Genomic DNA, 13,834 nt, shown 5'->3' with positions numbered 1-13,834 from the left:
GACAGTGAGATTGATCCCTCAGAATTTATCGAAGTGCTCAAAACCTGATACAGACACCTAAGCTATCAAAAATAAAATATCAAGAAAAAATTTATTCGATGAATATTCAAAAATGATCTCGGTGGAGCCATAACTTTTACTCCAATCTTTGGAGTTTTTCGAAAACTCCAAAGGCCTTCCCAAAAAAAGTACTCAAAAGGCGTAATTGGGTTTGCAACAATACTACAATTACATACAAACATTTACACATACACTTACAAAAGGGGTGACCCCACACACATAGGATGTGTGCAGTGTGTGTGGGACCCACTTCCTAAATGAGTGTGTGTTATTTGCGTGTGATTGTAAAATTATTGTTGGACTTGCTGGGTAAAGCCGTAGAGGAAGGGACCCACCAAACCTCTTTTCAAATCGGGAGGGATTGGATCGTTTTCCCGGTCAAAACTGCAGCAATTATTGGAGTGTGACGTGGCTTTACCCCATTGGTCATCCGTATACTGGAGGCTCTCCGGACAGAACTTTTTCTCAAATTATTGTTGGTGGATCCCTGACTTGCACCATTTTTGCAAATTATATCTCATCAGTTTTCGTATTCTAAAAGTTATGGATATGTTCTTTTCTTCTCTCTCGAACAATAACTGTGCCCATGACAGTAAGTAGGCTATTGTAGGTAGTAGAAGTTATTTTGCAGTTCCAGTTAGGAGTGGAGTCCTTAACCGAACTGTGATCCACAGATTGGTTTGGGTTCGGTCCATTAGACTTTTGTTCTGCACACGGTCTTCAATTTCTTAGAACCTCGAGTAGTGTTCGGTCCTCAAATTCCTATAGAACCGAATCAATCCATGAACGTGTACACGCCTAGAAAAATAATATTTGCAAGCTTTCCTGAATGGATGGTGATGATAGACGATTTCTCCTCTGATTGCTTCCTTTCGAATCTAATTTTTCTGAAAAAGATCGATTTGCTTCCCGTGTGATGCACATATAAGTGATTCCTTATTGGAATTTAATAAACCAATCATAAACTAGAACAAAACTCATTAGTGTTATCGCTATGTGAATTATAAAGGCCAATTTCATTGTCTTTTCAGACTCCAATTCACAAGCACCCCTTTTAGGCCATGTTCAATAAGATGGGCAAGGCAATGAAAGCACGAGAATCTCTTTCCTTTTATTTTTTCCATTGTGTTTATATACTTCCTCTTCCCCTTCCCAGCTCTTCCCACAATTCGCAAAACAGAGAGCAAAAGACGGCCTTCAAATACTCGTGTACTGAGGGTATCCTGCTATATAGAGTGAAGAATGAACGATCCATCTATATTTTAGTAAAAAATTCTTTTACCGTTTGTACACGTACATGAAAACATAGGAGTATTCCTTTGTCGTGAAAGTTGGGAATAATTTTCCCGCACACATGTTTTGGTTTTGAATTTCTGTTAAACTTTTCCTGTACAAATCCGTGTTTTTTCACCAACTGAGCTAAAGATTGGACCACGATGGTGGAAGCAAATTACTTGGAAACTAGCTCAAAATTTTGGCACACATGGATTGACTTCGAACCAAACCAAACTCCCACTTTGATACTCTTTCGCTTACCCATATTGGTCATTCTATCATAGGGCCAGAGATTTCGCCCTTTTATGAAGTTTTCAATCAGTTCTGCAATGGGTATACTCTAATCCACATCCAACGGCACTTCAGCACACAGCAGTTTTAGCATAGTATTACATGTTGAGAGAGGGAGAGAGAGAGAGAGAGAGAGAGAGAGAGAGAATTTGAAAACTAGCAAAAATGCTTTCCATTATTATCCAACAAATATTGAGAATAATACATAACAATCACGATGAGAAGACTTAACTCTAAACTCGACCCTACTGTCGCACCATCAACGATAAGCAGCATCATGTATTATTTATAAGAAACTCTAGGCAGGAAAATCTAACGAGTTATTTGTAAGTCTAGTAGTCTACAGTGCTGATTGGAAAATCATCTCCGCAAGTTCCTGCAACGTTGTACACAAAACTAATGTCAAATTCAGGTAAAGTCAAACAAACAACTGACAAACAAATTAAGATGATCAGCAGAACATGTGACAGATTATATTTGAGGTCGATAGCCAACAAATAAACCAACCAAGTTTGATGAATACCCCTTGAGCAATGCAAACAATTTGAAAATAACCTCGTATTCATGACATTTTATTTTAGAGGATCACTCTGAAACTTTGAAACATGTCTAGATTCCCATATCCGCTCATTCATGGTACAACCTAGTGAGTTTTCCAGGTCAGACTGGATATTGCTAGTTACCCAATTTGGGGTCAAAACTGAAATACGGATCCATGTTTCCCTACGCGGAAGCCGTACGAGCAAGGCAAATGAAGAATTTGAAAATAAAATCAAGTGAAATGTAGAAAACAATATAATGAAGCTTCCTGTGACGAAAAGGTTCGACTAGGGAATTAATACACAGAGTTCAGAAGTCAGGAAGAGAAGAGAAAGGGAAGGGAGCAAAAGACAAAAAAGAAGGAATTAGGGGGATAAGGTTATTAATCATCTCTTTTGTAGTTCTCCAGTTTGAAACTGTTTGATCCTCAAGGGTATATTGAGCATTATTTTTTCGACTTAAATTTGGAAGGCAACTTCCTCCCAAGTTACCTTTTACATAATCATGATCGTTCGAGAGGACATGCAATTGTTTCAGAAGTCGTTTCCAAAAAAAATTCTCTCTCCAAGTCGACCAAACAGCACAAAAGAAAGGATTTTTAAAACTTCCCTTCCTGTTTTTACCACATATAGTTGTATTCATCAAGAAATAATTGCTCAAACCCACAGACCCAGCTCAAGTCAAGATTTCAAAATGGATTTCACATGAAGTTTATAATATGACAACATGATAGCCCCGTTTGGTCTGATAGAAATGAAGTAGCGTATAGAGAGAGAAAGCAAGAGGTACAAGACTTATTTTTTAACTGCTGCTAAAACTGAAGCAATACATTTGAAAGTCCTCATGTTTCATGCTTCTCTTTCTCCCGAGAGATTATTAGCGATCATTTTCTAGTCTTCTAGCATGTTAAATAACCTGAAATACATAATGTTGAATTACCTGCTTGGCAGACGGAACCTTGGGTTCTCCCCATTCCATGGCTTTCTTCTCAAGCAGTTCAAAATCAGCTTTGCCAGCCTGTTGGGAAGTGTATGGTTGAGCACTAACCGTTGGATATGAAAGAGCGCATTGAAAACAAAAGATAAAAGAAACTCAAATGCATATTACCTCTACTAAAGCCCCAAGATCTGAATCAAAACTTTGATATCGTTTGAGAACAAGCTCATCCAAAGAACCATCCTTTTGTCACATCAAAAAAACTACTAAGTACAACAATCAAGAGGAACTGAAGAACCTCTTTTGATAAAATTGTATTACTTCCTAAGAAAGAGGAATAGATCACCTCAATCAGCTTTGCAACATTCCGGAGTCCACGAGCCAAGGTATCCATTCCACTTATATGAGCAATAAACAAGTCCTCAACATCCGTGCTTTCCCTTCGTCTAAAAATAACCATAAATACTGTCATGTTCAGAAACATAAATACTCAAGAAACAAGAAATACAAAACAAAAGGAAAATTATATTCTGGGTCCGATTGTACCTTCTCGAGGATTACACATGCCTTTGATATATAATCTGACTAACACTCGTAGTCTAATACAACTAATGAACTAACTAATACTCATACAACGGACATCATAAAAGCTTTCTTTCACAAGGAAATTTTAGCATTATTTGTCAGCCCAAAACTAGGTTAATTTCAAGGTAAAATCAACCTCGAAAACAAACAAATAAAGGTGGAGACCAAATCAAACAGCAGTTATTGGAGCGTATTTTGCAGATAATTCTTGGAGAAGTGTTAGGAAACCCTCAAATAAGAAAGCAGCACGTAACGTCCATAAGACTATTAATCCACATATTTATGATGCATAACGCCATAGAAAAGGTTGATGAAAGGAATTTACTAACAGTTTGGCATCAAAATTGAATCCTCCTGGTGCTAAGCCACCCTGTCATCGAAACAAAATGAACAGCAGAACCAGTTACATGTAGTACAACAAGTAATTACAAGCCTACATATGTTCTATGCATATGTTAACCACATACATTTCTCACGACACTGAGCATAACCATGGTTGCTTCTCCTATGTCAGTTAAGAACTGATCTGTGTCCCAACCTGAAGTTTTGAAAAAAGCTCTTCATATCAACTCCCATTTATAACCATAGAATCTATTGTTACTATTTAAAGAGCGGCATACTGGTAAGTGATAGTCTGAGACTCTGATAGAATACCGATTTGAGGATCTCCCGTGTTAGCATCTATATTTCCAAGTAAACCATTGATTCTTGCAGTTTCAAGTTCATGGTGACAGCTGCAAATCATGGAGGGGAAAAAAGTGAAAAACTAGTGGCTTTCATATTTGTCGAGGACATTAACAAGTAAATCTCAAACAGAACATAGACCAATGTCACTCCTGGTTACAATATAGATAGCACAATCAAATTTGGAAGATTTTCAAGTAAAATAAGATTACAATAACTACCCGAATTCCTTCTGAAGCCATGACAGATGTAATAATGTCTTACTCGTTCAGAACGAAAAAGAATTAAATATTGCCTACAATAAATTGTGAAACTGCACTTACCAACATACATATAATGTGCAATTACTAACGAGTGTTTGTACTTTGAATAAATACTCAGGGAAATACCACCGTTCTAAAATAGTATTTACCCAAATGAAAAACGTTCAAATATCATGGCTTCAACTCATGATCTTAACCATAATTGCACCTTCAAGTAGCATAACATCACAATTGTAGCTGTGATTTCCCTTAAAATCGTATGTTGAAGTTGTGATTTCAGGAAGCATGTTTTGAGAAAGCAAAAATATGCTGTTAACCAACATAATATCTTCTATCAGCTCAAAAAAAAAAAAAAAGTATCTTTTATTAGTTTGCTTGTCATGTGGATTAAAAAAAAAACCCTCAAGTTCAAGCTCGATCTTAATACGAGCGATACTCCTTATTCATAGTCAACGGATTTGTTTTCCATTGACATTCTGTCTACTGGATGCCCATACAATAGATTCCTTCAAAGAAAACTCACAAGACAAGTGACACAAATAAATTGAGAGTTACAAGACAAAATACGACGAACCTATGACCAGATAAGGTGGCATGGTTGCATTCAATGTTGAGCTTGAATTCTCCTGCAGATGAGAAGGCCAGGAATTAACTCTTAAAACTCAATTCAAGTCCATTTAGGAGATGTACTCTGTTTTATTGTTCAATTTGCTTATAAAACGTGTCTAAATAGGTAGCTGATACAGTGATACTCAATTGCAACGTCAAGCAAAGGCCAAAGCGATTGGATTACACCAATGGGATCCTAGGCTTACTATATAATGATTAATTAAATTGACGATATTGATATATGAGTGCACAAATAATCATGCAGTGGACATTGAGCACAATGGTAAACCAAGAAATAAGGACATTTGACGGCACAGAAGATGTGATGAGAGGCAGTAATATACCTGCAAGACCATATTTACGCAAGAAATTAGCTGTTGTTGCTGCATCCCAGTCATACCTGACAAAATAATCAACTGTAAAACAGAGAATGTGTACAATATAATACCCTTCAAAGAATAATAATGGAAGCATACTGGTGTTTTGTAGGTTCTTGTGGCTTGGGTTCGATAAGAAGTGTCCCTGGAGTGAGAGAGACACAGAGAGACCATTAAATCATGGCAAAGTGATTAAAATAGTAGTTTCGTTAAAAAGACTAATAGAGATTCAAATTTGTAGTAGTTATCTTTAAAAAAGATGCAAGTTCAATCCAAGTCCAGCAACATGAATTACTTTGAACAATAAAGCTATATTTGGCTACGCATTTATTATCCTTGGTAAAGAATTGAGCAAGAAAAATACCATTGAATCCGATCTTCTTCTTATATGCCACAGCTGCTTCAAGAAACCTTGCCTGCCAATAGGCAAACAACATTTAATTTATTTTTCCAATTTTTAGAAAATGAATATAATGATAACCTTCAGTTCCTATATTAACATACCTTTATGCACTAATGCATAAACTGTAAAGGGGACACTTACAAAGTATGAAAGGACATGACTTGAATCTTAAACTCAAAATTGATAACTAAAGAAGTCATCTGATGACTTACCATATGGTTAAGCTCTCTTTCCATATCTGTGTTCAAGAGAGTCTGATAACCCTCCCGACCGCCCCAAAAGACATAATTTTCTCCACCTAGATAGTGAGTCACCTGTAGCAGTAGTGAGTTTAGCTCACTTACGGGTCACAGCAGATAACTCAAGTTCATCTAAGAGTGCACATAAACACTCATGTTCTGGCTCAACACATAGAAACCACCCACCTCGATGGCTTTCTTCACTTGAGCAGCACCATATGCGTATACTCCTAATTCAGAGCTGTAAAGCAAGATACCAATGGTACAACTCACTTAATAGCATGAACATCATGAAACATATTCAGTAGTGAATCCGTTGAAAAGTACCTAGTAGCAGCACCATGCATGTAGCGAGGATGCATGAACAACTGGGCTGTACCCCACAAAGGACGGATCTTTCTTCCCTATGTAATTAGATAATGTGTATTAACAAAAACAGAGGCAAAATCTGAAAGTAGTTGAAACAACAAGCAGATTAGTGTAACTGAAATGGGAATGTTTCGATTGATGTGTAGTAAGACTTTGCAAGTTAGAAGTAGAAACGAAAAATCTTCATGGATGGTAGAGGTAGCACCAAAAGAAGATAAGCTGAAAAGAAGAGATTAAGATGGTTTGGACATGCCTATCGTAGATCAATAGATGCAGTATTTAGGAAGAGTGATATGGCTACAGTATAAGTAGAATTAAGGGGAGAGGTGACTTCAGAGGCGATAGTTAGAAAGGATCTAGATTTGTTGGATATCACGGAAAATGTTTCCCTTGATAGAGCTCAATGGAGAAAACAGATTTCTGTAGCCGACCTCAAATGATTGGGACTCAAGACTCGGTCCTATTTGGTTCCGTTTGGTTTAGAAGCACAATCTGGGAAGGTAGCCCAGAAAGTCTAGAATTACCTACTATAATAATTTTTTGTACTGCATCTGCAATGAAAATATCCATCTAAACCACCAAATGAGGACAAAGAAATCCTTATGAACGTTGAGCCTTAACAGTAGGCTCTTAATCCTCGCAGAAACATGGAGAACCAAGACATGAATAACTATCTATCCTAAAGAGCGATTATATGTGCTCTCTGCTCAAATGCAATAAAAGTTTTGGTATGCCAATTCATGAAAGTTAGGTTACCTGAAGCTCTTTAGCAAGTGCTACCACTTCATCCAAATTTGCATTGGAATCCTAAGACAATCAGAATAGACATCAATGAATTTGTGCTACAAAAGCGAACATGCAATCCTCAGAGCCACATTAATCCACCATCATCATTCAAAGAGTAGGAAGTAAGGAACAAAATCTCATTTTGTTTCAACCCAAACAGCTGAAACATTTCAGTTTCCCAGGGAATCGACACGAATCAGCAGTGGAAATTCGTACTTCCAGTTTTTTTTTTTTTTTACCCAGAATACAACCTAACTCAAAACCAAAAGTCGTTTCAACAGCTTTTACATTTCTTCACACTCTTCTACTTTCCATCAAACTAAGGGGCTTTATAGTTCCAAAATGATAGATTTCCAAGCTAATCAATCAACGTAAAGAATAAACTTTTTTGGATGAAAGGATATAAAATCGCCACATCCTTTTTATCTTTCTACATTTCATATCCCTTCACCCACATTTTCGACCTCTAAACCACTGAGTCTGACATTAAGGGGACATAAACAAAAGATTACTCACCTCGAGGGTTTTACCATCTGGAGCAATATCCCTATCATGAAAGCACCAGAAGTCAACTCCAAGCTTGTCTATAAACTCAAAATTTGCTCTCACTGTATCATTAAAAGAAAGAAAGTACTCAGTTACTCATAGAGTGCAGTCAGTAATAACTGTGAAAAGAGTTGGATGATTCTGATAGGTCTTACTCCTCCTCTTAGCCATAGCCACTGAATTGGTACCGTCTTCCCATGGCCACATCTTTGTAGGCGCACCAAATGGGTCACCTCCAGTCCCACGGAATGTGTGCCAGAAAGCAACACTAAATCTCATCCAATCCTGCAGTCAGCAATATATTCCTTAACCCTTTCGTATTTATTCTCCCGAAACAACAAATGAACAAATTATAAACAGAAGGAAAATAACAAACCAACCTTCATTTTCTTCCCAAGAATGTCCTCTTGAGCATTATACCACTTAAATACAAGTGGGTTCTTGCTTGAAGGGCCCTAAGCAGGCGAAACAAATGGTACAAGTGTGCATTAGAATTTTAGAGATAAATTACCTCTGAATGTAGTGAAGCAATTGCAGTTGTTGAAAAATCTTGAAAATACTAAACACGGATCTAGTAGTCTTGTCATCTTACCTCATACTTAATTTTAGGAATGCCGGGGAAAAATTCCCCTTCCCAGTCATCACCACATCCACTGCTAATGTCAGCGGGACAGGTCTCTGGACTCCCATCAATCTGCATTTGAGATGGAACAAATGGCAGGATCAGTGACGGACATAAGGAGAGACCAGTGGGGGCATGGGACCCCACTGGATTTTTTTAATTACAATTGCAATATTTTACTTAGTTATTTCAGTACACAAGTTCAGAACAAGAAAAAATTATCAAGTGCTCTTGGCATTTTGTCACCTGGTGTACTAACACCATTCTCCGCAACATGTTCATGTGGGATCAAGACTAAAATGTATGAGTACCACATAAATATTGATAGAGAATGGTTTTGGGGCACTTTGTGAATTGTGACTATTACAAGCAAGCTTTCATTCATTGAACTTTCGCCTCCAAAATGCCATTTGTTTACAGAATTACAATTATTATCTAATAACAAAATGCAAGTCAGGCCAACCACCTTTTTACCTTCTTCCATATTTTTCTCTTTATCATTCTTAAATCTATCACTAACTCCTCAATCAAATTTGGGTCGAAGATGATTCCTTTAGAGCTAACATCAACGTGTTTCATATTCTTACAAAAAAAAGAAACATAATTTGTTTTCACGACAAAGTTGCATGTGTTGTTTTGTGCCCCGCTAGTACGATTTTCTGGCTATGCCACTGGGCAGGAATATAGTAAGTTGAAAAGGTAACACGCACACACAGAGAAATAGAATCAAGAGAGAGATTCTATACCACAGCTAGGGAGACTATATGTAGACAAAGAACCCATAACAGGAACTTCACAGCCTTCATTTTATTCACCTCACCAAACAACCTACACAACCAAAAGCAGAAAACAAATAGTATTGCAATATCACCAAACACTAAAGGCTACAATACGAAAACCACCTTTTTTCGTGTACAAGTAAGAACATCAGATAATTTACTAACAAAGGGAGGGGAAAGGGCTGATCAAAAAACGAGGGGGAGATTTGAACCCAAACTTCACATTAACAAAAAAAAAAGAACCATGTGAAATGCACTTAGTTGAGAGCATGGGCCTAGCCTTGCTGGTCGTGTAGCCTCACTTTAGATGTGAGGTCTTGGCTTCGACTCCATTAATTGTCACTCTAAGATCTTCAAACAAATGCCATCTCTGGCAAAAAGAAGGAATGAACAGAGTTGAAACCTTATACGTGCAATCACCGAGGTGAACCATTAACGGTTAATGTCAGGGCACGGAATTAGTCGATGTGCGCCCGCACTGGCCCGGACATCCGATTATTAAGAATACAAAAAAAAAAAAAGGATTTACCGCATTAGCTCATACCAATCATCCCAAAAGTTATTCAGCACATGACATCCGCCTATTAATCGACTAATTTGTCTCTTTGCTAAAATTATGGTCGATTTACAAAATTCAAAACACCAAAGCAAACATATATCATATCTCAGAAGTCACAACCAAATTGACATCCCAAAACAACAAGTGAGATCAACCAGAAGCAACAATTGGCATGCGTAAATTACCCCAAATTGGCATAGCGATCGTGCACTAAACGTATTGAGTTTACGGGTTCAAATCCTATTGGGAATGAGTTTGATACCCATTGGAATTGGTTGCGATTGGATCAGTGTAAACAGTAATATTCTATATGTATGACCAAAAAAAAAAAAAAGGTTATCCCCAATTGGACTATCACAGATTAGAGTAGACCTGTCTTGTTCTCAAAAGATCAATCGCTCAGATGAGTGAGAGAGAGAGAGAGAGAGAGAGAGAGAGAGAGTGCAATATGGGCCATATGGCTAGTGAAGATGCTTAAAGTTATTAGTACAAAAGAGCAAACAACATAGGAAGATTTATACTTTCATCTGGGAAAACCATTAATCTAACAACATAGGTAGAATGTTCAAAAAAAAAAAAACAACATAGGTAGAGAAAACTTACAGATTGAAGAGGCTTTCCTTTCCTGCGAGGGCAAACCAGAACCAGAACTCCAACAAAGGGGCAGTGAACCCAGATACTGTTATTATATACTAATTCGATAACAGGGCCTTTAATTCCGACTGATCCGATCCTATCTGTTGCGGAGAATTAGCGTACAAACCTGATTGAAATTGATCTCGTCGTACTAATGTATATTTATGATAGGACATAAGGACATAATCCAGGGATGCTAGGATACCCCACCACACGTGTCGGATTGAACCTCGTATACGTGGCGGTGACGAGGCCTACGAGAAACAAATGCATGGAGTATTTTGTGGGAAAAAGGACCTCCACTTTTGTTGACCGAGTTTTTTTTTTATTAACCGGTAGCTTACGGAAAGTTCGACTAATTTTAATATTTAATTTTATTGCCCGTTTGTAGGGAATTTAATTAAAATTAGAGCAAAATTTCATATGAACGAACCTGAAAGAAGTTAATAGCATTCAGGAAGTTTCAAAAAGCTTCGAACCTGAGGCATTAACCATTGCTGACCAAGCCGTCGGGTTCTTTTGCGGACCAAGTTTCAATTCAGTTTGTTATCCTCTAATTTGAGGCAATTTTGTTACGGGTACAATACTTGTACACCATCTTGTGTAGAACCATATCGAAATTCTATACAAATGATTTAAGTCGTTTAATTTGTTCAGAATATTTTTTGAAGGGTCATTGTAAAAAATCAGATTAGCGGGATATCGGCAAGTGTTTGATCCATACGTTCTCTTTTTGGTCTCTAATTGGACAGACAGAAAAAATAACGTATCGATCAAATACTTACCGATATCTAGCGGAATTGATTTTTACAAGAACCATTAAAAAAATATTCTAAACGAATTGAAAGGTTGGAAATATTTGTGCGGGAGCTCAAAATGGATCCTACACAGGTGGTGTACAAGTTTGTACACAAAAGTATTGTAGCTATGCGTACAACACTAAAAATGGACAGCAAAAGCTGCAAAAGGGAGAATTGTTCACATTATGTTAAGTTTTTTTTCTCCGAAGATGAGAAATAGTGAGAGACTTGCAAGCCAAACATAGGGATTTAGGTAGTGTCAAAATTTAAAAGGGGAACCCAACTGGCTATGGGCTTTGGGCCTGGATCAATATGTAGACAATTTTCTTTGGGCTTCCACCTTGGGCTTGAAACCCGACTACAAAAAATGAAGGCCGAATACATGTTTTAATAATTAATATCCGTCAATGACATTTTCAGTATTAACAAATATTCTCAATATGTTCTTGACGGATATTAATTATCAAAATACGTCATGGGCTGTCATTTTCCCCTCACGTTATGATCTGCTCCAATCATTTCGGGGGTCCCGATTTTGTAATGGCCCATCTAAATAGATTAGATTTGTATTTGGAAAGGCCAATAGTCTTCCGACCTTAATTTTATCTCAAACGAAATATTATTCGACCAATGCTTTACTGATATCCGATTAACTTAATCTTTTTTCATGAATAATTTACAATTCGAACCATCGACATTAAAATATACGGCGGGCAATTTTTTCAAACATGGCTTCGTTGCGTTCGGGTGATGAATAATGAGGACTTGGAAAGAAGACAGAGAAGTCAGAATCGGATAGGAGAGTCAACAAAGAGACAACGGAAAGAGAGGATATCGATAAGACGCCACTCCGACGGAACATAGTATCCGATATCAGAAAAGAGAATCACATGAGGTATTCGAGGGGAGGCCTTTCTATGTAATATTGTGGAGTTAGATGGAAATGCTAAAATACACGTCTTAAATTTAGTGTGTGAAGTATGCAGTGACTATGCACCCTTGGATTGTACTGTAATTTATATCACTAGTGATTGTCCATGTCTAAAGGCACGACGTAATAAGTTCTGAATACAATTTAAATGAATTCTCCTTCTCTACTGTTGGCTGCTCCGCCAACCAAACTGATGTCTCCTTGAAGTCACATTAAAGAATGTTTGAAAATAAAATAACAATGATACGCATCAATTCAATACAACATTAAAGAATGTTTTAAAATAACACATTTACTGACTATTGATTACGTAATAAGTTTTGAACGCAATTTAAATGAATTCTCCTTCTCTACTATTGACCGCACCGCCAACCAACCTCACATCTCCTTGAAGTCACATTAAAGAATGTTTGAAAATAAAATTACAATGATACACATCAATTCAATGCAACATTAAAGAATGTTTTAAAATAACACATTTACTGATGCCTACAGGCACTCCTAATAATCATCTCATTTTTTTAATTTTTGCACACATTAATACATTATCCCAAATCTGTATTATAAAAAGAGTGGTTTTTCTTTAAAAATGTCTAGAAATACAAATAAGAGCAACATTTATTGTCATCAATTTTTTTTCGCTAAAATAATAGTCATGTAATTAGAAAAAGAAACAAAAAAGGAAAATCTAATTATTAATTTCCTTACTAAATCTCTCTCTTTTTTCAGTAATATTTACTCTCTCTCTCTCTCTCTCTCTCTCTCTCTCTCTCTCTCTCTCTCTCTCTCTCTCTCTCAAGTTGGAGAGAAATAGAGAGAGAAAGAAAATGTTACAAAAAAAAAAAAGGAGAGAGAGATTTGGTAAGGAAAACAATAATTAGGTTTTCCTTTTTTGTTTCTTTTCTAATCTCACATGGCTACTATTTTAATGAAGAGTAATCCAACTTGCTATTTCTCCATTTGGGTTGGCCAGAGGCGGCTTGGTGGTTATCAGAGGCGGATGATCGACAGTTTGGGTTTGGCTGCTGTTTGATTGGTAAGCGATGGTGGGCGGCGGGTTGAAGATTTGCATCATTAGGGTTTGTTTTTGGTTTTAGGGACTGGGCTTGGCCCACTTTGGTGGGTTAGGTTCCTTTGTTTGTGCTTAATTATAATATTTGATTTTTTTTAGGTCATTTGGTGTTTTTGAGCTTCATTTGTAATACCTGGCCTTTGAGGTATTTAGGTGTTTGCACTTTGCCCTTTAGAGTGTATGGGCTTGTCCCATCTGGCTGTACTTTTCAACCTTGGTTGGAAATCCCTTTCCCCCTCTTCTTAATAAAATACTACTTTTGTCGATAAAAAAAGTGTATTAATCCAACTTGATAAAGATAGAGATAGAGAGAGAAAATTAATCGATATTACTAAAAAAAAAAAGAAGAGATTTGGTAAGGAAAGAATTTTTTTTTTTTTTTTGTTTCTTTTCAAGTCACATGGGTACTATTTTAACAAAAAATAATTCGATGGCAATAAATGTTGCTCTCATTTGTACGCCTAGATATTTT

The 13,834-nt window shown here is 36.9% G+C and overlaps 1 protein-coding gene across 3 annotated transcripts; it reads right to left on the bottom strand.

Moving 5' to 3' along the window:
* Window positions 1-1,774: 1,774 nt before the first annotated feature.
* Window positions 1,775-10,704, bottom strand: LOC131333921 (xylose isomerase). 3 transcript variants are annotated; one of them, XM_058368746.1, is made up of 21 exons: window positions 10,527-10,704; window positions 9,332-9,413; window positions 8,556-8,657; window positions 8,344-8,418; window positions 8,119-8,248; window positions 7,934-8,025; window positions 7,388-7,438; window positions 6,590-6,666; window positions 6,449-6,503; window positions 6,236-6,337; window positions 5,985-6,036; window positions 5,720-5,765; window positions 5,588-5,643; window positions 5,209-5,260; window positions 4,342-4,421; window positions 4,155-4,225; window positions 4,017-4,057; window positions 3,449-3,548; window positions 3,274-3,345; window positions 3,106-3,183; window positions 1,775-2,002 (listed from the first exon to the last, which is right to left on the bottom strand). In XM_058368746.1, the coding sequence occupies exons 2-21, from the start codon at window positions 9,389-9,391 to the stop codon at window positions 1,967-1,969; spliced, it is 1,428 nt and encodes a 475-aa protein (XP_058224729.1). In that variant the 5' UTR covers window positions 9,392-9,413; window positions 10,527-10,704; the 3' UTR covers window positions 1,775-1,966. The 3 variants fall into 3 exon arrangements, with proteins under 3 accessions (XP_058224729.1, XP_058224738.1, XP_058224744.1); XM_058368755.1 differs by lacking the exon at window positions 10,527-10,704 and adding an exon at window positions 10,296-10,375; XM_058368761.1 differs by lacking the exon at window positions 10,527-10,704 and adding an exon at window positions 10,109-10,253.
* Window positions 10,705-13,834: the final 3,130 nt, after the last annotated feature.

Source organism: Rhododendron vialii, chromosome 1a (assembly GCF_030253575.1).
Source record: "Rhododendron vialii isolate Sample 1 chromosome 1a, ASM3025357v1".
Taxonomy (NCBI): domain Eukaryota; kingdom Viridiplantae; phylum Streptophyta; class Magnoliopsida; order Ericales; family Ericaceae; genus Rhododendron; species Rhododendron vialii.
The sequence above is the reverse complement of the archived record's forward strand: the minus strand, read 5'-3'. Positions and strand labels throughout refer to the sequence as shown.

What these genes read in the sequence shown, in the direction of transcription:
- LOC131333921 (XM_058368746.1), bottom strand. Translation starts at nt 9,391, where the DNA reads ATGAAGGCTGTGAAGTTCCTGTTATGGGTTCTTTGTCTACATATAGTC. An exon ending in CAAGAACCTACAAAACACCA is followed by an intron (nt 5,644 to 5,719) that starts GTATGCTTCCAT and finishes TTATTTTGTCAG; the next exon opens with GTATGACTGGGATGCAGCAA. An exon ending in GCCACCTTATCTGGTCATAG is followed by an intron (nt 4,422 to 5,208) that starts GTTCGTCGTATT and finishes CATGATTTGCAG; the next exon opens with CTGTCACCATGAACTTGAAA.